The 19633-nt window shown below is 54.6% G+C and overlaps 6 protein-coding genes across 6 annotated transcripts; 3 read left to right on the forward strand and 3 right to left on the reverse strand.

Moving 5' to 3' along the window:
• Nucleotides 1-255: 255 nt before the first annotated feature.
• On the reverse strand, nt 256-1784 carry MYCGRDRAFT_66160 (uncharacterized protein; the record flags this gene model as incomplete). Its single annotated transcript, XM_003857312.1, has 4 exons — nt 256-447; nt 504-592; nt 646-1438; nt 1493-1784. 4 exons carry the CDS (start codon nt 1709-1711, stop codon nt 445-447), a joined length of 1104 nt encoding a protein of 367 aa, XP_003857360.1.
• A 644-nt stretch (nt 1785-2428) lies between these two features.
• On the forward strand, nt 2429-3621 carry MYCGRDRAFT_66163 (uncharacterized protein; the record flags this gene model as incomplete). The annotated part of the gene is made up of 1 exon (XM_003856259.1): nt 2429-3621. The coding sequence occupies one exon, from the start codon at nt 2578-2580 to the stop codon at nt 3619-3621; it is 1044 nt and encodes a 347-aa protein (XP_003856307.1).
• A 4304-nt stretch (nt 3622-7925) lies between these two features.
• On the reverse strand, nt 7926-9073 carry MYCGRDRAFT_89415 (uncharacterized protein; the record flags this gene model as incomplete). The annotated part of the gene is made up of 3 exons (XM_003857311.1): nt 7926-8053; nt 8188-8924; nt 9051-9073. The coding sequence occupies 3 exons, from the start codon at nt 9071-9073 to the stop codon at nt 7926-7928; spliced, it is 888 nt and encodes a 295-aa protein (XP_003857359.1).
• Nucleotides 9074-14647: 5574 nt separating this feature from the next.
• On the forward strand, nt 14648-15821 carry MYCGRDRAFT_31703 (uncharacterized protein; the record flags this gene model as incomplete). Its single annotated transcript, XM_003856260.1, has 4 exons — nt 14648-14806; nt 14863-15127; nt 15179-15436; nt 15565-15821. Coding segments are annotated over 4 exons (939 nt in total), but the record flags the coding sequence as incomplete, so codon positions are not given.
• A 189-nt stretch (nt 15822-16010) lies between these two features.
• MYCGRDRAFT_89417 (uncharacterized protein) lies at nt 16011-16415 on the reverse strand (the record flags this gene model as incomplete). The annotated part of the gene is made up of 1 exon (XM_003857310.1): nt 16011-16415. One exon carries the CDS (start codon nt 16413-16415, stop codon nt 16011-16013), a length of 405 nt encoding a protein of 134 aa, XP_003857358.1.
• A 1015-nt stretch (nt 16416-17430) lies between these two features.
• Nucleotides 17431-19135, forward strand: MYCGRDRAFT_66166 (uncharacterized protein; the record flags this gene model as incomplete). The annotated part of the gene is made up of 3 exons (XM_003856261.1): nt 17431-18038; nt 18091-18299; nt 18352-19135. The coding sequence occupies 3 exons, from the start codon at nt 17439-17441 to the stop codon at nt 19133-19135; spliced, it is 1593 nt and encodes a 530-aa protein (XP_003856309.1).
• Between the last annotated feature and the right edge of the window lie 498 nt (nt 19136-19633).

A 19633-nucleotide genomic window follows, 5' to 3' on the forward strand; every position in this document is an offset into this window, starting at 1 on the left:
ACGTTTCGGCCGACTTGCTCCAGGTCCCCCCCAAATTGCCTCGTCCTATGCACCAGATCCCTGAAGCACAGCACAAATTTGTGCATGTACGACTCATGTCCGCGAGAGGAGCGACATCATTAGTATCATGAGTATCATGCTCATGAGCAAGACGTCTTCGCGGATGCAATAAATGTGAGGTGTCGGTCGGTAAGCTTAGATCACATCGAGACTGCTTGACTGAATCACCACGAGGCATGAATCGCGCAACCATCTGCTCGACAATAGAATACACGTATGGTGGAACGATTGGAACGATTGTTCGGTAAATACGAAGGGTATGCAGACAATGGAAGCTGTCGTAATGCATCGATCTAAGCGCTGGATTTGATCGGAAAAGACTCCTGTATGCAACGCAAAACCGACACTTTTTCATGAAGAAGCAGAGCCACGTCTGATCGATTACTACTAGGGGTGTGTTAGCCTTGCAGTGACAATGTCATCCGAGGTGTGGCATCACTTACAGCCCATTTTCCTAGCAACGCCATGAGGGCTGCACCGAGCGTCATCCATCCGAAAGCTTGCAACACGACCTTGACGGGGGCCTGGTTCACTGCAAGACGTGGTTAGCCGTATTCCACAAGAAGAACGATGATATACACTCACTGTGAGTTGAAAAGATGAACTCATGTGCCATCACTTCGACCAGACCAGTGTAGATCAGGATACCCGCCGAGAGACTGTCAAAGACGCCGTTCACGATCAGTGTGGTTTGCGACTCGGGCTTGAATGTCGTCCTGACCCCGAGGCCGATGGCGATCGCAATGGGCGTGGAAAGACCGTAACCGACGCCCATGAGGTAAGGCGTCCATCGTTTGCTGCGTGGCCATTCCATGCTCCCGAGTCGACTCCCAAGCGCAAGACCTTCGAACGTCTGGTGGAAAACGAGGACGACGTAGAGGGTGTTGAATTCTTCACCCGCGACCGCCAAGGTCAACCCAATGAACACGCTGTGGAAGATGATGCCGAATTCGAGGATCATGAGGGCCGTCATCCTGGCGGCGTAGGAATCCGCGTCGAACTTCTTGACACCCAGCTCGGCAACCTCGGCGGTCTTGTCATTGTCGCCAGCGTCTACGTGATCACGCGTGTGGCCCAGATGGTCGTTACCGGGAGCGAAGGATCCTCGATGTTGCTTGGCGGGCGCTCCGCCTTCCTTAGAGGTGGACGCTTCGTCTTGATACTCGAGCTCCTTCGGTACGTGCTCCGCAGAATTCTCCTCGATGTTGATGTCGTGTGGATGGTCGTTCTGTCCAAACGTGGCGAAGCGCATGGCCATGATTTCCACGAAGAAGAGGACAAAGATGGTCATCAATGCAATGCCTTCGACCCAGGTGTAGTCGGTGATCGCTCCAGTCAGGCAAGGGTTGGTCAAAGCTTCATTTGCTGGGGCCAAAAGCTATGACACAGTTAGTAGTGATCGAAGATGAACGTTTGAAGATGCACAACGAACATGAATAAAGGCAGTCGCAACGATGACTCCCGATCCGAAGTATTTGGCCACGAAGAATGCCCATTCTGGAACGCCCACACCTGGGTGCCGTGCAGCGAAGACCGGAAAGACCGCACCGAGGGTAGACCCAACCAGGATGACGAAAAGAGCGGAGACTCTCAGGCCGATACGTCCATCATAGGCGTTGCCAGTATCGCAGGAAACGGTCGCGGAGTCCATGCTGGCGATATGCTTGTGCGGTCAAGATGGTGTATAGGCGGCTTGCGGCGAAGAAGAGTAGAGTCTGTTGGCAGTGAAGCAAAGCAAAAGCTTAGTATAAGAAGGAAAAGGTCTTCTGGAACAGCAATTATGGCAGCAGGGAAGGCGCCGAGCCCGAGCGACCGTGATGGTCATGGCAGGATGGGATGGTGGTTCGCAAGACCACCTTGATGGACTTTTAGCGCATCGCTGGGTCCATACGTTGAGACATATTGGGCCAAACTTCGACGACAAGAGAAAGCATATTCCGTCGTGGCGCCCATTATCCCACGAAGGTGCGCGGGAGATACTCGGAGTGCCTTCTGCATGGAGATTGATGGCCCACTGCGCTCCGCCAGGTGAGGTTTGAAGACGGCAATTTGCAAGGAAGATGCACGGAGGAAGAGGCTTCGGCAGGCGTGACGAAGAAGTTCCCGGCGGCCTAGAACCCCCACGTTGGAGAACGGGATGTTCGCAGACTAGACTGCTACATAGACATGTGGGCATACAAATGTACAACGATACCTCGTCGAACGTGGGCAGTTGCACATGCAACTCCGGGCACTTCCATTGTTCTCGGGCGGTCTTCATGAAAATCCCACGTGACGAAGCTTGAGGTGAAGGCTCCCGTCGGACGTTTGACTTTGAGGGTCTTAGCTTCAAACACAATTGATCCTTAAGGTACTCACAATACCACTCCATCAAGGTATCCTCAACAACCGACCCGCAAGGTGCCACGCCGTCGAAGTAGCATCGGAGCTGCAGAGACAGACTGAGATTGAGTTTGTGACCCTGTTGGCCTGCAGGCGAAAGCCCACGAGAAGCACGCACTTTCGACTCCACCAAGCATGGGCTGGTTTTGGGATAGCAAAGGTGACGATCCGACAAATGACCCTTACAAGAAGCTCGATCCGACACTCCGAGAGTTCCTCGACAAGGAGTCGCCGCTAAAGTACGAAGACACGAAGCCAAAACCGAAAGCGAGACAACCCCCTCCACCATCACCCGATGGGGCTCCGAACACTTTTCGATCACAACTAGGTCTCGATACACCAGGACTGGACCAACAAAATCAGGACACCGTACAGAGTCATGACCGGCCCGAGGTGCCAGCAGAGTCGCTGTTTCAAGATGGGCGGTATGCACATTTGTGGAAGAACTATCGGCCGCAATCAGAGGTGGAGGCGGGAGGAAAGACAGATCAGGATCGCCTGGCGAGTGTAATTGAAGCATACAATGATCGCAAGGCGGCGATTGGGAGAGCAGCATTGGAGAATTGCGTGGAATATCAACTGGCGGAAAAGGACTGCTTCTCAAATGGTGGCTGGGCGAAAAAGATGACCATGTGTCGGGACGAAAGTAAAGCGTTCAACAGATGCTACACAATGCAGAGTCGCTTCTTGAAGGCTCTGGGATACCTCGCATCACAACGGACAGAGGAGGAGGACGAGCGGATACAAATGCATGCCGACAAGCTGTATGGCGAGATGCTGCATCGGGAGCAAGTGCAGCAGGAAGCAAAGGAGGCTGGACAGGAAGTGCCAGACCTACCACCGCTCATACAAGCTGAGAGCACGACGAAGGCACTAGGGCAAAATAGTGCCTGGGCACGAGCACGACAGACGGCGCTGGAGAAAGGTCTCCCGACAAACCTTAGCGCATTCTCCCCAGAGAAGCAAGCACAGATCAAGGAGCGTATCAAAGGCCTTTCGAAAGAGGAGCAGGAGTTGGAACTGCAGTTGATTGCGGGCGAGAGCAGGGCTCAGTTCGAGTACGCGGACAAAATCGCGCAGCAGCTTGAGGAGGAGAAAGCACATCGCGCAGATCGAAGAGAGCGCGGAAAGGAGACGATTGGAGATACAATCAAGAGGCTATGGGGCTGGGACAAGTGAGATGCTGGTAGTGGTCAGAAATCAATACGATACCTTACTCATATGCCGTTTGAACTGCGTGTTATGCAAGTCCCGACTGCGTACATCTCTGACATGGGCTTACAATGAAGTCATGGAGGTCGTGGAGATGGAAACCAAAGGTTCACTGTCAAATCGAATAACTACTACCTATAGAGAGGTAAAAGTAAGAGCGGAAGGCGTGTCAAAGACAGACGCAACGCCAGGACATAGGTCGGAATAGATGCCTCAGGCATCAACCAAGAACGTCACCCGTGACAATCTCAGAGCATCAATATTTTGGAACGATTGCCCGTTTGAGACGGCACGTCAATAGACAAACCTCCACGACATCTCATAATTCTCATCTGCACCTCAAGCATACAGTAGGCAAGTACCTTATAGCATTTGCTTATGCAGCATCTCATACACTGAGCATGTCGTTCGGGTCCCCGGCGAAGTGTACGTCGCCTACTTGATCAAACTTCGAGCCTTGCTAACGTCTCTCAGTGGAGCGCATCGAACGCCATCTATCACGACAACGCGGAGCTGGAGTACGAAGCTTAGCGACAAGTTTTGGATTCTCTCTTGGTCTTCCTGCGGCCACCGTGCTTCAAGATGCTTCGTCGGAAGGACCTGCTGCTAAGAGGAGGAAGCTGTCCAATGTGTGCAACGGGCTGGTGATACCTACGGCAGCGACGAAAGAGCAAGGCAGTGAAAAGGCCGAGCTGATGCTGCACAATGAGTGCGAACAAAATGCGCCAACTACAACGAAGCTCAAGGCTAGACGGCGATTCGAGGCCATGGACGACGAGCGAAAAGCGGCGCCTCAACAACAAGACCTGGACGACAGCTTCACCAAGACCGCGAAGAAGAGGGGACGATCGAAGAAAGGCGAGATTGCGGTGAAGACAGCTCCGGTCAAGGCGACGAAGAAGCCAACAAAAGCGAGGACTAAACGGAAAGCCAAGGAGGATGTGCCAGAGGAGAGACACGACGTGGAGAAGTCGACGGACGTGGGAGTGGAGAAGCCAGTGCGTCGGCCTAGAAGGCAGGCGGCGACGAGTGCCATGGCTAAGGTCACTGAAGGGTTCGTCGAGGAAGCTGCGCCGATTGACAAGAAGAGGAGGGAGCCGGAGCCGGAGAAGGTTGTTAAGCGAGGGCGGAAGAAGGCAGTGCCTGTCATTGCTGTCCAGGAAGTCGTTGAGGTGGCTGCCGACACTCAGGAGGCTGCCACCATTCACGAGAAGCGGAGGAGGCCGGAGCCGGAGCCGGAGAAGGTGGTCAAGCGTGAGCAGAACAAGGCAGTGCCTGTGACTGCTCAGAAGGTCGTCGCGGTGTCTGTGGACAACCAGGATGGCGAGCCGAGTGACAGAAGTCATGAAACTGGGGATGAGAGGCCCGCCAAGCGAAGCCGCAAGAAGGGTGCCGCGATCCTGAAACCTGACGAGCCTGTGACAAGCAATCCTGCTCATGCTGATGCCATGGGAATCGAGCCCGTTGCTTCCATCGCAAGTCGAAATTCCGCGAATTTTGGCAAGCCGATAGCTAGCTCCAAGGCTGTTTCAAAATTACAAGTCAAAGACGGCACAATCTTCGAACCTGCCGACATGGATGAGGAGCCAAAGATCAAGAAGCAGAGACGCAAGGCCAAAGCCGAAGCAAGCCCATCAACACTTGCACCTGACAGCACTTCTCACAAATCTGTACGGAAGCCTCTTGGGGAGACTCATGCGAATACTGCAATGCGATCTACTTCTCCGAAGAAAATGTCGAAGTCACCAGCGAAGCATGAAGATGAGGTCAAAGAATATGTTTCCGTTCCGAAGTCTCATGGAACTAGCCCTGCGAAGGCCCATACTGTTTTCGACGCGCCAGTCAAGAAGCGCAAAGCTGCGAAGCCTTTCACAGACCCAATCCTGTTGCAAGATATTGCGGTCGACAAGGAGGACTTCGGTGCCAAGACCAAGGCCCGGGAGAAGGACGAACGTCTTGCGGAAGAAGCACTTCAAGAGGAAACAGTCCTCACCAATCCCAGCAGGTCCGTCAAGTCTGCGAGAGCAGCAGCAGTATCGTCGAAGCCGCCGACTTCTGGTCCCGAATTAGGGCCTCTGGAAATGCTTCCTGCACAGGAACATACGAATCTGCAACCACTGTCGAAGAAGAAGCCGGCAAAGGCCACAAGTAGCAAAACAAGGTCGCGAGCAGCACAACCACCCGCGGTCGCCGATGACGATGACAATGTTGACTGGCTCTTAACAGCGCCAGGAGATGTTACGAGGCTATCTCGCTCGCAGAGAACGAAGAAACAGAAGATTGCCGCGAGAGCACCGAGCTCACGGAGCAAAATGGCGATCGACGAAGACATGGACTTGGACGACCTTTTGAGCAACATTGCTACGTTTGCTGGCGCTATGGCAACGGGAAAGAGCCAGAAGAGCACTCGTCGTGCAATGTGAAGGGATGGTGGCCGCCTGCTTCGGTCGTATGGCTTATTGCTGATGAAAGGGGATCACTAGCTCTGAATGTAGATACTCAACACATGCAAGCTCAATACCAGCGTTTGAACGTGACCGGCCGTCGGAGGGCTTTCTCCCGAGCATTGCCAGAACGGATCGCGCCCCTTGCCTGCGAGGACAGTCTACGTTTCTCGACACAACCACATACTATTCTTCGTCCACAACAGCCCACACTGCGAGCCCACACGATAAGCGGTGTGATTGACTGCATCATTCTCATCACGCATTTGGGAACAGCGCATGGAAAGCCCCGGAAATGCCGGGCGATTCATCCATCAGCTGTCGTGCAGATTATCGGGCCAGCATCCCTGGCCTGGTGAGACACACGTGGGAGTGGATCTCATGGATGCCGGGTGGCCGCGTGCTGCGTGCATTGCCGAAAACGTGGACGTGGCAGGGAATGTCATGCAGCCGTCCATGCCAGTGAGCCAGTGACCTGCAGTATTCCCTCCTCCCGAAGATGAGGCGCTGCAACTGTGCTGCGTGTGACAGACAGGCGTTGGGAAGACGGTGCGGGCGCCGGACGGAAATGATGACTGGTTCGATCGATGGGCAATTCATCGAACGATGGCGATCACGTTGCACTATCGACGACTATTTTCCCATGGCCGTATTCCTAGCATGGTTGTCTTTGCTCCCTGTGTCCCGAACCAAGAACGGGTCATCGGGGAATGTGAGGTAGTGCTTCCAGCATGATCCTTGTACAGAGCGTGGCTCGCTTGGGTCTTCATCGTCATGTCATCCGATCGCTCCGGCGGTGATTATCGGCAACGATGCTGCAAGCGATTGCGAATTATGAATTCCGTCAGTTTGGGAACTGGAGGGTGGCTTCTGTCGAAAAGTTTTCCTTTGTTCCGTATTCGCGTAGGCTGACGACCTGCCTCACCTCTCATCTCAGCCTTGCGGATCCGAAGTGTGTCAAGATGCAAGCGGCCATGCAGAGACTGGGGATCGGGGTCGGTTAGGGAAATGGCGAAGACTGGGTCCCTGGTGGAATGGTGGTGTTTATCGATGGCATCATGCCTTGAAGGTCCGATAAACACCGCCATAGAGACTATTGGCTAGAGTCCAATTTTCGTAACCTTGCAGCATATCTCCCAATTCAATCGGAATAGGCTGCAACTCCGAGAACATCATCCTGGTACAAATCATCAATGTGCTCGTGTGCGCAGGGGTGGAGCACAGGGCGAGACCATGCCACCGGCATGGGCACGATATTTCGGCAGTGATCGTCGCCTCGCGTAGGAAGCAATCCGTCTGCAAGCGAGAGTCCGTGAGGACATTTTATTGCAGGACCATCAATAATGCCATTTGTTTCTCGCGAGGAGGCCGGACGTGCGTCCGGATACACTCCACATCTAGATGGAATTGCGGTAGACCACCCAAAGGACCGTCCTTTGGGTCCAAATAAAGCTCATGCAGTGGAGTTACGCCGATGTGGAGCTCTTTCCCAATGCGTGGCAGACCACGCGGGAAGGTGCCACATGGGGACGCCATGTGCACGGCTGTTCCGACGAGACTCAAAGGGGCGAAGGGGCGTGGTTTGCTGCGTGTGTTATGTGGATTGTTGTCTGGTTCGATATGGGGGGAATGAGGGGAAAGTGTGAAGGAACGATGGACGTGAAGCAATTTTGTATGGCCACAGCCTTTACACTCCCCTAATAACCTATATGTTCATAGGATCTCGTCAGTCTATGCTTAAGGAGCAATGCAGAATCAGCAAAACGCGTGTGTTGGGTATCGTGTCGCCGCAAGAAAGCAAAAGCAGGTAGCACTAATGATTACAATCTACAAATATGGGCCGGCTTGCTGGATGTATGTATCAGCAGCGCGCGGAATGCAGGTCCGAAGCCAGTCCTCCCCGTGGATCGGCAGAGCGACTTCTCCATTCGTAATGTCGGGACATCCACATCGTTCTGTATGACAAAGAGTCTTCGCTATCGATGACTCGGCCCTGGAGCACTCGCAAACCTGCGATCGGCATAGGGATTCCAAGGTCCGGTTTGCGGCGCTGCCTGCATGAGTTGAGGATGAGGTGTAGACGACACACCTGTATTCGAAGGCAGAGGAAGCGGAGCAGGTCCTTGTTGCAGCTGCGGGCCAGAAGGCTGTCCGTACGAGTGTGAGAAGTGTGGGTGCGCAAACGTCGCATTTGAAGCGGACATTGGAGCCGGAACTTGTGATTGAGGAGGCGGGGGCGGAGGCAGAGACATGGTCGAAGTGCGTCGTCGAACATTTCGGCCGTCGTCCGGACTGTGTCGATCCTGGTCGTGCATCGTCATGTAACCCATTGCACTGGTGCTCGATCCGGCTATCGATGGACGTCTGCGGTGTCGTGGTGACTGAGGACGTGGAAAGTGTCGATCGCCTCCGGGAACCTGAAGTACCACTCCTGCGAGATAGTCACGCTCTCGCTTGTAAAAGTCGGCGTCTTCGCTGAAGTTCTTGATCTGCTGCTCAAGTCTGGAGATCGTTGTGGAAGCCTCTCTCTCCTTCTCTTTGCGTCGTTGTCGGAACCGAGCGCTTGCACCTGCGTTACGCCGCCGCTTTTCATCCGCAACTCGCGATGCTGCTTGAACGTCAACAGGAAGTTGCACAGTTCCCGAGGTCGTCTCGAGAGTCATCATTTGGTACACATTTTGCCCGTTCGATGAACTGACGGGAACACCCATCTGTCGTTGTTGGTCTTGTCCCGCGGGTGATGTTTCGCTGGCCGGATAGGCCGAGGACAACGTAGGCATCAGCGACGGCGCATACTGCCCAGTAGGCGACGTATTCTCCGCATGACTATAAGATGAAAAAGACGACCTTGGACTCGTGCTCTCCGAGAGAGGCCTCATCATACGGCTGGCTCCAGAACTATTTCGTCGGTTAGGCGCTGATGTCGGTGGTGGTGCAGTGGTATAGCCGTACTGTTGTCGTGGTGCTGTGGACATTGTTGGAAGTGGCGGAACGGCCGATTGACCCGCCGCCGCGATCGCGTACGACTGCGTCCGTGGCGACGCATGGGAGGAGCTCTGCTGGCTACCAAACGTTGTGTTGGGTTGACTCAGTTGGTTGAGGCTTGCGGCACGATGCATTGAAGGTGATAGAGGAGTCAGTATCTTCCTTGGAGTGTTCATTCTAGGCAGGACTGGAGTGTTTGCACCGCTGCTGGTCTGATATGGATGGTTGTCCCGATTGAGCGGTGGCAGTATGGGTTTGGGTGGATCCGGTCCGTCCATCTGGGGAAACTTGCGTCTGCGATTCGCGGAGTGATCGTTGAATTCGAACGGATTCAGCATCGATGAAACACCAGCCGGCCTGGGGGTGAACATCTGCGCTTGGTGAAGCGGTGGAAGTTGCATCGATCGATCGCTCCCCGATGTTTGCCTATGCGAGACTTGCGCGCTGGTCATTGAAGCGGCATGCGAAGGGTCGCCGTCATGACGGTTTGCACGAGACGGCTCATCTGAGCGATGCGAGGACTCGCTTCCACGAACTGTCGAACTCTCCGGCGCGTCTGTATCCTTGGTCCGATCTGACATCAAATCCTTGGTGTGGTTTCCTGAAGGCTCCTCCCTGTTGGACCATGGACGATGTTGATCAGCTATTGTCCTTGGCCCCGGGTTCCTTTGATGACCGTCCCAAAAGTGGCTGTCCAGTGGATGGGATTCGCGTACGAAGGCTCCGTGGTGGTGTGGATGGAAGCGATGGATCTCGGCGGCAGCCAGTTTGTCCAGCAGTCGTGCGGGACGCCGCGACGTCCAGCGAGTATATAACTAAATTAGATCAAGAGGGACAAGACAGCGGTCGTTGTTCATAGCATAGAACAGTGCGGATGCTGTTTGAATCGTCGTCTGGCAGAGTGGATCAGGCCGAAGTCAGTTGGAGAACAATGGAATGGAATAGGTTGAGTCGACACAAGGTGAGGTCGGGCAAGGTGGGTGATGAAGCAGAGGACACTGCGGGCCAATCGACGAAAGAGGCGGCCTATGGCACCACGACGACGGGCGTCGGCAGCGGATAGTGGACAGCGGACAGTCCAGTAGAGCAGGTAGGGCAGATGTGCACGCAGGGACTTGGGCGTGCAAGTCGGCTTGTGCGTGGATGTGGATGTGGTCGTGGGCGCCAGCGTGGATGCGAGTGATGTTATTGCGCAGGTCTGCAGGCGGTGTGATGAGCGCAAAGAATGAGCAGAGGAACCAGTGCGGGACCTGGTCCGGAGTCGTCAGTCATCACCATTTACCTGTGCCTCTCCACTAGTTCGTTGGCCAGGGCCCAGGGGAGAGAAGGTGCCCCTAGGCCGTGGACGTGGTGCCATGCCACATGCCATGCTACGCCCGACGCAGATGGCTACAGCGCTGTGCGAAGTATGGAGGAGGGCCAGGACGATCGGGTAAACTTACATTGCCCATACTGGACTGAACTCCACCACGTTAGTTGCCGCCTCCTGTGGCTAGCGGATCACCCTTCCATTCGTTCCCTCCCTCGATGGTCCACAGTCCACCTGGACGCAGAAGCGTTGTTAGTGTGATCGCCAGCGCATCCAGAGCTGCCTTCGCTTCTCCTTCAGAGCCAGGCAGGGCTTCCATTGGCAGGCTTTCCCTTTTCCCGCCTTGATGGCCTCTGACCACACCACCGTCCACGCCTCGTAACGGACCATGTCGAGGATGCTCGAAGCCGGTCCGCGGAACACGGCTGACCTGCTCGAGCTCGAGACTAGCGGGCGGCGAGACTGAACGAACGATGCACAGGCGTGTCGGCACGCACGTCACATCTCGACCCTCAAGGATCAAAAAGGCTCGGCCGCAAATCGTTGGTAACCGCTAGCATGGTTTCACACGGCGCTTTCCATGCTGCACCGGTTTGGGAAACCCATGGCGTGGGACCAGGTACGCCGGTGCTGGCAGGCTAATCGGACGTTGGCTCCCCGCGCAGTGGGCCAAGCCACAATAATTAAAATGCGCGGCAAATGCAGCGAAGCGTCCTCTGCGCTGACTGGCCAAGCACTTGCAGGGTGTCGTCGCGATGTGACGATGACGACGATAACGACACGACAAGCGAAGTGGACCGACCAGGGGGAGGAGGGAGCGAGCGAGGTTTGATGTTGACACGTACGATGTACCTACCCCCAGTGCAGAGATGACTGTGAATGGTGACTACCTAGGTACTCATCTTTGTGTGCTCGGAGGATCAGCACTCAATCGTGACATTGACCACCGTTTATTATTATGCCTGATTGACTCGATGCCAGAGACTTCACAGTATTTCGTCACCCAACGCGCAGCACGCCATAGTCAACGTCTTTCTTCTCCGCCAGTTCGCACCGGGATCAGCTGAGTATGCGACTCAGTGATGGTGATGTGTGGGTGACAGGCGGGCGAGGTTGTTGCCGCTGCAGCTCGTCCGGGCGGACACGGCACTTTGGACAGGGCTGGCTGGTCGACTGCAACTGGCCGTTATTATTCATCGCTTGCGTGCTCGTCGGTCACTGCTATTGGCTGGCGTGCTAGTGGCAGTGCCGTCGGTGAAACAACCTGGCCGTGGTGGAGAAGTGGAGTGCAGTGCACACCACCACCGCGCACCGCCAGCTGGGAATCACAATAATAACCGCTCGGCTCGTGACAGGCTTCGGGAAGTGGACTGCTCGCAGACGGTCACTCCGGCTCGAGATTATCATTGGGCATCGCTTCCAGCATCAAACAGGAGACATGCATGTTAACGACTTGCCGCGCTTGCGCCGTGGCGGCGCCCTCTCCGCCATCACTGCTAGCATGTTCGCGAAGACATGATTTCGCAAGGAACCATCTCGAGATTGCGCACGCACAAGACTGGTCATGAGTCGTGCGGGTGAGCCAAGCCTGGAACAGACTCCGCGGCCACTTCCAGAGCATTCACCATCGGAGCACGCAGTGTAATGAGTGCGACCAGGACCGTGGCTCGATAGCTCGAATCGCACAAGATCAAATGTGCCAGATTGTGTGAACCACATTGTTCGCGCACCTCCCTTTCAAGTTTCAACCCGCGACACCACCAGACAACTCACATTGAGCGCATCTCAGGGCGGTCATGTGCTCTGCAGGCTGCAGGGGTATACGGTCACACGCCGATGCATACACAGATTGTGTACCTCCGGTACCATGCATGCCGTGCGCTGCAGTTCACACCATTTATTCGCACGTCGATGAATTTTCTTATTGGCCCATGAGCGGAATTCTTTGGCGAGCCATCACGCACATATGGCAGCATTCGGCGTGTCTCGGCTCTCGTCATCTTTGAGCATGGCGCTCCGGCACCGAGCGGTATTTGGCGTCATCAACTCGCCGAGATGTGCACAACTTGTGCGGCATTTGAGCAACGTGTGAACGTTGATCTGGAACGTCTCAGGTCGCCCACAATTTGACAAACTCTCTCACTCTTCACGGAAGCTTGAGCCGTGGTCGGGCTTCATCCACCTCACGTGGAAGGCTGTATGTGAACCTTATACGTCGCCACAAAGCCACATTACCTTATTTGTGTTCGGTCCTGCACAGTCGCCTGGAGAAGGTCAAGTCGACCAACGTCGCAATGCCTTGGGTAACGTCTGGAGCCAGCGATTTTGAAGTTTCACTCCTACCTCCCGACCGTTGCCGTGGCTCTGGAAGTGCGATGGCCATGTCATAGTCGACAGCGACTCTGCTCTGTGAGTACCAGGAGCTGCAGACATCTCGTAGATCTCACGACTGATAGTGTGACGGCGAAAGCTCCTGATTACATCCCGTGCATCGCCAAGGCAGCGTCGCGGAAACGCCGTACTGTAGAAGACGTGACGTGCATTTCCACGCATGACATCAAACGGAGCGCAGCTGCAGGAGCCGGAGGCGCCACGTGGAACGCTCCAATACAGGTGCACGCCTCGTTACGCCTCCCACACGCACATCCGGCTGATGTTGCTCACGCACTGTCAGCCTGCCAGAATAAGCTTGACAAATTCGCAAACGTGCCTTCAACGACAGTGCAATTGCGCCACTATGGTGACGCCTTGGCTTGCCTATGAATTCGGGGGCCGAGAGTCGAAAGACTCGCCCAGTAGTCGCTCGACTTTTCAAATCAACTTGTCTAGGCCGTCACTGCGGCAGCCACGCGTCTTGACAGCATTGGAGCAGGGTCCTTGAGCCGTGCGACAGCCCCCGCATGACTTTCCATGTGTTGGCAAGGTGAAAAGCAGCCACTCAAAGCGCGCAGCGATTGACCCACGGCTCGATGCTTGGGAGACAGACGCTGGTGACGAATAGCGTTCGAGGTCTCGCACATCGATGGCCGTGGCGAACATGCTCAGCGATCATACTGGACACAGCGTTTCAAAGCGAACGTGGCGCATCTTCAGCTCGGATCGGATGTCATGCGTGGGCAGCGCGTGGCCACATGCTTTTCGCGTGATGAGCTGGAACCTTTGCGAGGCAGCTCGCGTGGACTTGTCGTGAAGTGACCGTAGGCCTGGAACATCGTGCAGATGGCCTCATAGGAGGCTTGTCGCTACCGGCGATAGTCAACCACATCGTCGCGGTCACAGCTTTCATGGCTGCGGAAGTGGACGTTTTGGGCGTCTTCCAGCTCAGGGCGACAATACCCCAGGGCTCGGAGTTGGTTGCGCTTCGTGTCAGAAGAATCACGACGAGCCCGTCGGGCAATCTACACTACCTTTACCAGAGATTATATTGATCTGTAAACGGTATGGTTAAGGTGAAAGAAGGCGATGCTCATGCACGTCAGAATTAGCCCCTCGCTTGCCGCCGAAAATCTAGTTGTTTCGGCAATTCATACCCTTCTTGCTGACCACGGAGGGCGACTGCCACTTCTGGTTATGCTCGCCTTGTGTGGTATACGAGCCATGGACAACTATACGACCTGGAATATACGGACTTTGAATTGGTAGGTAAGGGTCAAGCCGCTGATGTTTTTGGGGCCCATATAGAATTGACACATCGCGGCCTGTTGGATTCGGCGATGACCGTATCAGCGGCGCCACCCTTCCATCGATGTCCTGATAGACTGGGAAATCGAAATGCCGAAGTTCACTCTTCCATTGGATGATGTATGCGGCAGACGAAATGACCATGACTGTCCTCGTGTCCGCGGGATAGTCCTTAGGACGTTCTCTGTCGGCGTTTCACTGAGCTCGGAGCGACGCACCCATGTCTGGTCCGACGACTGCTTGTACACGGAGGTGTATTTCGCTAGTGGTGCACAAAGACTCGTAGTACCTCGTATGTCCATCAAGATGCGAGGTGGAGAGGTCTTGGTGGTCCGGGGCATCTTCGGCGCGTCAAGGCGACGTCACGACGAGCGAGAGGTGCAGCACACGGAACTTCAGGCTATTCAGTAACAACAACACCGCTTCGATTTGTCACAGACATATCAAGACGAGGACCCGTGGACAGTATGCCGGAAATCAAGAAATACAAGGTGACGGAGCCATTCCTGTGGGTGATTCGGACATCTCATCTGGCCAAGAACTTCTGCTAAGATGGGACGTTCTGTTCAGCGACCTGGATTGCGGTCTTGGTGAAGCCCCTCACTGGGAGCCATCGCGTGGCTCTGGTCTACGCTTCGTTGATATTGTGAAGTTGAAGTTGCACACGGTCAATGCGGGCGATGCTTCCTCGCATAAGCAATGGAGTCTGCCCTATTCCATCGGCGTCACAGCGGTAGTCCTCAAGGCACTTGACACGTCTCAAGCCCGGCAGCTGACACAAAAGTCCAGGACATTGAGGGCAATGACACAGAGTTCGTATTCGGTGGCAAGTCTGGTTATGGAATAATGGAGCGCGAAACTGGAAAGGTTCGGATTATCAAGGACATGTGGACCGATGAGGAGCGCAAAGACGACGGCGGCGGCAAGCCAAAAGTAGGCAAGAACAGGCAAGACCGTATGCGGTCAAATGATGGAGCTGTCGACGCTGCCGGACGCTACTTCGTGGGCACGATGAACGATCAGGATTTGGTAGGAGAGAACTTCACTGACGAAGGTGGGTCAGCACATTGGACGTGATGTGTCTTGAGAGCTGAACTTGACTTAGGCGTTCTGTTCCGACTCGACCCGGATCTGTCCCTTCACCGAGTCAAGGAGGGAGTGACGATTCCCAATGGCATGTCGTGGACCGCCGACAACAAGACGATGTACTTCACGGACTCACCCTCCGGCAAAATCATGACCTATCCTTACGATTTGGCAACTGGAAACATTGACTTCTCCGCTGGCAAGACGTTCTTCACCTGTCCCGTTGAAGGCGGTGTCCCAGATGGTCACATCCAAGACATCGAAGGCCATCTGTGGGGTAAGAAAGTCGAAGCGCAGAAGGCCTGCAGCCGTCCGAGACTGTCTCTCGGCCATGCCAGCAGAGCTCACTCTGCCCGTATACCCTGAGCCCGAACCACTGCTAACCCTTCTGCCCTTCTGTTTTAGTCGCATGCCACGGCACCAGCAAAGTCTTCCGGGTCAATCCATCAGGCCAGATCGTCGCTGAGATTGAGCTACCCACACGCTGCGTGACGTGTCCGACGTTTGTGGGAACCGAACTCTACATCACGTCGGCAGAGGAGCAGGATCCTGAAAAGTATCCTGAAAGCAAGAAATACCAAGGAGGATTGTTCCGGGTTGATGGTATGCAATATCTCTTGTTCGATATGCATCATTCTGGCAACATGCTAATCAAACGGTAATAGTGGGCGTGAAGGGCCGTCCGCTGAACAAGTTCAAGTTGACGATCAAGGCATAGAACACCGATGGCGAACTACGAATAGACAAGGCATGACTTGACAGCATTGCGGGATACATGGAGAAAAGCTTGATTGCTTCTATGAACAAGCCAAATCACTCGTGCAGTGCGCTACCACACAACGACCAAACCTTCATGGACAACCGTGAACTGCAGCGAAAGCAATGTGCCTGGCGAATCGATCAAATCGCTCTGGAACAGCCACATGATGAGACAAGTAACCCTGGTTGACGAGTGTCTGCCGAAACTTCTCATACATTCCCTCGAGCAGATCTTTCGCAAGAAGGGTCTTCCCTTTATGTTGGTGCAAGAATTTCCTCCACTCGTTCAACACCGCATCCGCACTTTCTGACCACAGTAATGGCACGTCAGCTGTAGCCTCAAGCTCGTCTCTCCTCCGCAGCATGTCTGTGATCATGAGGACAGAGTCCACAGTGACCACGCTCGCTGCTTGTGCCGCGCGATAGCGTTCGGAGTCGTTGCGTGGAGCGATGCCTCCGTTGTGACGGGCCAGCGCAGCATCGGCTCTGTCCTCCATTGAGGTTCTGCCGCCAGCCTGCCCATTTGTCGGGACAGTAAGCCTGTGACTTTGGCCGTCTCTACTTCTCGAGCGGACTGATCGGACTGGAGGCGGCTCTGCCACTGATTGGCGAGGGCGCAGAGATTCTGAGGCTCGGATTCGGCAACGATCCTCAAGCTCTCTGGCAAGTGCATTATCAATCGCGGTCGATGTTGGCGGTGCCTCCAGATGGTTCTCGCTGTCGGCGGGAACAGGATGCTGCGTAGCTTGCACCCTCCCATGCTCAACAGTGGTAACGTTCTGCTCGTTGAGCCTCTTTTCGCGACCTTCATCGAGGTCGAAGCGGCAGTTCGGACACTTTGTGCTGTTACACCTATAGGAAAATCAGCTTCTTGTCCTCGCAAGCGATGTTCTGACTTTTTGCTGACAGCCAGTTGTAGAGACATTCGAAACAGAAATCGTGAAGGCACTCTGTCATCACAGGATGCCGGAGATCCCCCTGGCAAATGGAGCATTGTGTTCCTCTTTCCAGGGATGTTCTGCAAGGGAAGAGTCCCAGATCGGCCAGTTGTTCAGTAGTAGGTGCAGGCATTCTTGTATCAGTGTTCCGGTCAGACTCTGTCGGACTATCGAGACCATGCTTAGCTGTTGCAGTTGACTCTTTCGTCGAGTTCATCATGCAATGAGAGCACGGATTACAGCAAACATCGTTGCTCTCATGACCCCAGCCGATGTGGACTTCAATGCAGAGCCATTGGCCGACATTGCGCGTGAGGCCTGAGTGAAGAGCGGCATAAAGTTACAAGACATGTAGGTTGTGGTCGTACGGAGGTAATGTTGGAGATCTTCGTCGTGAACTTCGTCGGACTCATCTCCGCTCCTGTGCAGCACCCCACTTTGATGTCGAAGGCTTGTCCCAGTACAGAAGGTAGTGCCGAAGACCTCAGCATTGATTACAAGAGCTCCATGTCCGCTTGCCTCGCCCTCTGTGCCTCGAGCTCACCGTACGGAGCTTCAAAGTTACCTCGCAGATTGCCCACCATGAAGGCAATCCTCAGCACTTTGTCGACGAAGTCCGTTGTCCGGTCCCAGATCACAAGAACGAATCGCCTCAGACTATTCTCCCAATCGGCAACAGCAAGACAACACACCGTGCCAGATCTGAAGGATAAGAGCTTGCTGAAGTCTCAGAGCTACATCAACGGACAATGGGTCGGAGCAAAGTCAGGCAAGACCTTCGAGGTTCATGATCCTTCCACGGGCAAGGTGATTGGATCGATGCCGGAGATGAACAAGGAAGACACGGAGCATGCGATCAAGGCAGCTTCTACTGCGTTCCAGAGCTTCAAAAAGACGACAGGTCGTGAAAGAGCAAGACTGTTGCGGAAGTGGTACAATCTGGTACAGGAGAACAGCGAGGATATCGCAAAGTTGATCACTTGGGAGAATGGAAAGCCATGGGCTGATGCCAAAGGTGAGGTAGCGTATGCAGCCAGCTTTTTCGACTGGTTCAGCGAAGAGGCGCCTCGCGCATATGGAGATACCATTCCTTCGAGCGTGGCAGGGAACAGAGTCTACACTCTGAAGCAACCGGTCGGAGTCTGTGGTCTCATCACTCCGTGGAACTTTCCTGCAGCCATGGTGAGCCAAATGTCGATAGGAAGCGAGAGTATTCTACTGACTTCAGTCTCAGATCACACGTAAGATTGGCCCAGCACTCGCTGCTGGCTGTACTGTAGTAGCGAAGTCGCCGGGCGAAACTCCATTCACAGCTGCTGCCCTTGTGGAACTAGGACACCGTGCTGGCATTCCTCCAGGTGTGGTGAACATCGTGACCGCTTCGGAGAATACTGTCGAGGTCGGCCAGGCAATCACATCTGCCTACGATGTGAAGAAAGTCAGGTGGGTTGCCCGTCTTGCACTCGTCCTTCTCGATGAACTGACCGTTCCCCAGTTTCACCGGATCTACTGGAGTCGGGAAAACTCTCATGAAGCAAAGCGCGGACACCCTGAAGAAACTTTCGTTCGAGTTGGGCGGGAATGCGCCGTTCATCGTGTTTGATGATGCCGACCTTGACCTGGCAGTCGCCGGTGCGATCGCTAGCAAATTTCGCAGCAGTGGTCAGACATGTGTCTGCGCAAACCGGATCTACGTTCAGAAAGGCATCTACGACAAGTTCGCTGAAGCATTCACGAAAAAGGTCAAAGAATTCAAGGTGGGCCACGGATTCGACGAGGGTGTGACCCATGGCCCATTGATTCACAGCCGCGCAGTCGGTAAGGTACAAGACCACGTTGACGATGCTGTATCACACGGAGGAAAGGTCTTGGCCGGAGGAGAGAAGATTCCCGAGCTCGGTGAGAACTTCTTCGCTCCAACGGTGATCAGAGACATGACTAGCAAGATGAAGATCGCTTCAGAGGAGACCTTTGGACCGGTCGCAGCTCTGTTTCCCTTTGACACAGAAGCTGAGGTTGTCAAGCTCGCTAACGAAGCCGAAGTCGGTCTTGCCGGCTACTTCTTCTCCAAGGATATCCAGCGCTGCTATCGCGTCGCTGAGGCTTTGGAGTTTGGCATGGTGGGCATCAATACTGGGCTCATCTCTGCGCCCGAGTCGCCATTTGGCGGCGTGAAGCACTCTGGGTTTGGTCGAGAAGGGAGCAAGTACGGCATCGACGAATACACGGTGATCAAGACGATGACATTGGGCGGCATTGGAGAGCTACAAGGATCATGATATGGTCTTCACAGAAGTCTGTATGTAGCATCGTCTGTTCAAAATGTCGGTCGCTGACCACCCTCGACATTCAGACTTTCACATTTCAACATTGAGGCTTCGCCAGCAACTTTTCTGTCCCTCGCTCTCCGCCCTCCGCCTTTGTTCCGCCGCAACTTCGCACCTTCTGGCCCCTGCAATCGCGCGTGCTCGGGACATGTCCTCGGACTGCGAGGACGATCGTGGACTTTTTGCGTGTCTATCACGTGTGCAGCAAACTCTCGTTTCGGATACTCGATCGTCAGCGTGCAGCGTGTCAGCACATCGGAGTGGCATCCGTTTCGCAGGTCCACGGAAATCTCGAGATGCAATTGGTTGAACTCCATGTAAGCAGGTCGTGGTCCTCCAGGCAAGGTCCGGATGGTGACCACCCCGATGTGCTGACTGTTGACACGCTACACTCATTTCCTGCCAACCATGCACGCTCTTCCCATCATGTATCCCCTTATGTGTGCTGCT

The sequence above is a fragment of the Zymoseptoria tritici genome, chromosome 1, assembly GCF_000219625.1.
Source record: "Zymoseptoria tritici IPO323 chromosome 1, whole genome shotgun sequence".
NCBI lineage: Eukaryota > Fungi > Ascomycota > Dothideomycetes > Mycosphaerellales > Mycosphaerellaceae > Zymoseptoria > Zymoseptoria tritici.